At 41.1% G+C, this 3379-nt stretch overlaps 1 protein-coding gene across 1 annotated transcript; it reads right to left on the minus strand.

The window, feature by feature from the left end:
* Nucleotides 1-865: 865 nt before the first annotated feature.
* On the minus strand, nt 866-3038 carry LOC126567082 (uncharacterized). Its single transcript, XM_050223317.1, is given in 3 exon segments — nt 866-2061; nt 2155-2459; nt 2521-3038. Coding segments are annotated over 3 exon segments (2019 nt in total).
* Between the last annotated feature and the right edge of the window lie 341 nt (nt 3039-3379).

Genomic DNA, 3379 nt, shown 5'->3' on the forward strand with positions numbered 1-3379 from the left:
GATAACGTACGAATCCAGATTAATTTTTATATTCGCTGCAAAGGTAAGTAGAAAGTAGATTATAAGTTACGTATGTAGTGAAAAGTTATTTATGTTACCATGTTTTGCGTCTACGCCCCTAACGATTGAGCTATCATGGTTCTCTTCTGTCGGGTGTTAAAATTGGGTTTTGTTAGCAATTTGATTGCTATATAAATATGCGGCGGCTGGCGTTACTCCGTCTGAGACACTTGTTGGGGGGAAGAAGGCGAAGGCGAAGAGCGCGCGCGTGTCCCGCGTCACCAGCGCGCTGATAATTTTTTTTTTTTTTCAATGCATTGGCATCAATACATTTTCATCGAATGCGAGCATAGCATCAATGTATGAAACGTAATGGGTGGCAATTCGATACATGCGTGCGGGTGCAAAGAATTCATGTAATTTCTGTTTTAAAAAATATTTTACTTTCAGCATCATGTCTAACCAGCCAACATGTAGCCAGGGCATTTCGTCTATTGTTTGGCAAAACATAGGTAAGCTTAACTTGTTTATTCACAAACTAATACTCTTCAGTTAAAATATTTCTTCATTAACTCATTATTCTCTTTTTTACATTTATGCAGACAAGGAGAATGTTCCCAGCACTGCCACAGGTTCCCGAATCGTTATCTAATTATAAATTAACTAATTATAAATTGTCCAGTTTTGCTATTTTAAATATGTTCCCGTGTAATGGCAGGATAAATTCCTAAATATTTTCCTTACGCTTTATGTATATTTCCAAAAATATGAATATCCATGATTCATTGCGTTGTTTGGAAGAAGATGTTTCAATAAAGAAAACAACCAACAAGATTTTGATGTGCAAAGAATTTTTTTTAATGTTTTATTGTACTATCGTGTGCAGTAAGGGAATAAATATTATTTCGTCTTTGTTACCAGTTGGTATAGCAACTAGCTTACAAAATATTTGATTGTAACGGATTTCCACGTTCGCTCCTCCTAAAGTGTTAGCGCATCCTTTGTAAATGTACATTTCGCTAGACTCGTACGGTTCGTCAAACACTAAACCTTTTAGATTAATCATTCGGCCTCGGATGCACAGGCTGTCGATTCTATCACTCAATTCTATCGTCGCTGTACTGAACTGCACGATTTCCTGATCTTTAAGTAGAAACCAGCAGTTTCTCTCTGTATTTTGCAACATGATGTTTTGACGAAGGTAGAGAGTCACTGTTTTTCCGTGTTGCTTAATTGTTGGATAATTCATAAATTGCGATCGAGGCATTCGGAATTCACTCAACTCGGAAAGTCGGTTAACGGCCTGTTCCAAATTTCTCCATCCACTTCGCAGCAGACGCTTCAAGTGCTGAAGTTCGTTTTCGAAAGGATACGTAGAAATGGAGGGTAAGGGCCCTAAACGTGCCACTTCTTCATAGACATGCTGCAGGTTATGAACGTTGCTGCTCATGAACTGTCCGCCGTACACAGTGGCAAAATCCTGAACAAATTTTTCCAGCATCTGCCCTGCCAGCTGCCACTTCTGCTTGTACACGGTGGATGACAGCAACGTTACGGCACAAAACAGCAACATGAAGTGTTTGTACATGTCGTCTGGAAGGTGTTCCTTTAGTATCACTATAGCGGCATAGTGGAGAAAAGAAGCGTATTCAGATCCTTTCCAGAAATGCGCACTATCGATGGAGCGCACTTTTCGATGGATCTCGGAAGGTAAAAGCAACTTTTCCAGAGGTTTTGAAATTTTCATGCGTTGTTGGGCTGACCATCGTTTCTTGCCCAAGGTCCCGTCACGCCAGCCTAGAAAAAGACGCTTCACCACACCAAGATCGATGAGATGCAATCGGTCCGATACAATCACGTCATCGATCATATTGAAGTGCAACAGATCCAAAAGAGGTGTCGGTATTTTGCGGTGCCCTGGATACTTATCGTTTCTAAATCCTTCGTCGGTACGTTTAGGATAATTAACACCAGGGAAAGTTACAGTACGCGATGCGCTATTGTATTCGCCGGGAATAGTGCATTTCAAACACGCTCCATATCCTGTATGGCCTGTGACTCCTAGTGTAAAAAGAACATAAAGCAAAGTGCATTCAGTGAATGTGAACTATATCAGGAATTATGGAAGTGGTAATATCTTATCTAATGTTTTACCTTTGATGAATGCTCTAGCTGGTGTGTCTGCAACGATGGTCCTAATCTTCACGGCAACATTTTCACCCTGAATTGTGACGCCATCCGATAAGGAATTCAATTCCTCGACGATAGAGCGCAGAAACTCTTCTAAGTTTTCCGGTTTCTTCAAGCCACAGAAGATGCCAGCAGTCATAACAGGTGCTCGTGGAATTTCGTGTATCGAAAACATTATCGGCCAAAACTGCATTGTGCTATTGTTGTGCAAAGGAAGTCCATCTATCGACAGAGTCAAGGACAGCTGCTTAGATGGCGGCTATTTTGTGCTGCAGAAATAAAATGAATAAATGAATCGTTGTTCTGAAACAGCACATACACTTTACTTACCAGAAATATTTCAAAAGGTGATTTTTAACACCATGGTACCAAAATTGTCCTCCGCCGAGCTCGGTTATCTCAGAAGAAACATTACGTTTAGTCTTCAATAATGTTTTTGCTGTTGCAGGCACTTTGACGTTAGCTCTTTTAAATACTCGCAGAATTAAGTTGATCGAAGTATGAGTAGCATTAGTCGATAATGCCCAGAAACGGATGCCGTCTACGATGGAAAGTTTCTCGACGGTTAGGGTAGTTTCATCTTCCACATCGCTGTCGTCGGAGAAATCGTCGTCGATATCGATGTAGTTTATGCTCGCCGTATCTTCTCCTTCAAGTTGTTCAAAATCCACATCCTCCTGCAGGTGCTCTAGCTCTACAGGTGAATCTTTAACTTCGGACTCTTGCGACAATCCTTGTCCACTCGGTCCTGCTTCTGCAGCATCCTCATCCGCAGAGTTTGGTCTCAATAACTTATCTACACGGCGATAGAAACTACCAGTTTGACGAGCACGTTTAAGGTTCGACATATTACGTATGTTCACAAATTACAATATCACTCGAAAAATGAACTTGACTTGCAGAAACACGAATCGAATTTGAAATCTGTTGACAAAATGCATCAGTATTTAAAGCAGTGTTTATTGCCTAAAATTATGCTCGGGAAAAACCAAAACATATGTTAGCTGGCGCTGCCGGTGCATCAGGCGCAGCAAGCTCAATACACGCTGCATAATGAGTGTAAGCAGTGCGCACGATACGCGGTTTCGGATCCCGGTAGTAAGAAAAAGAAAAAAAGTCGCCAGGAAAAAATACATGGTCATCGATGGAAGCACAAGGGGAGGTGCGGTACGGTTATGGTTATATACCT

This window comes from Anopheles maculipalpis, unplaced genomic scaffold, assembly GCF_943734695.1.
Source record: "Anopheles maculipalpis unplaced genomic scaffold, idAnoMacuDA_375_x PRTXT_4, whole genome shotgun sequence".
Lineage (NCBI taxonomy): Eukaryota > Metazoa > Arthropoda > Insecta > Diptera > Culicidae > Anopheles > Anopheles maculipalpis.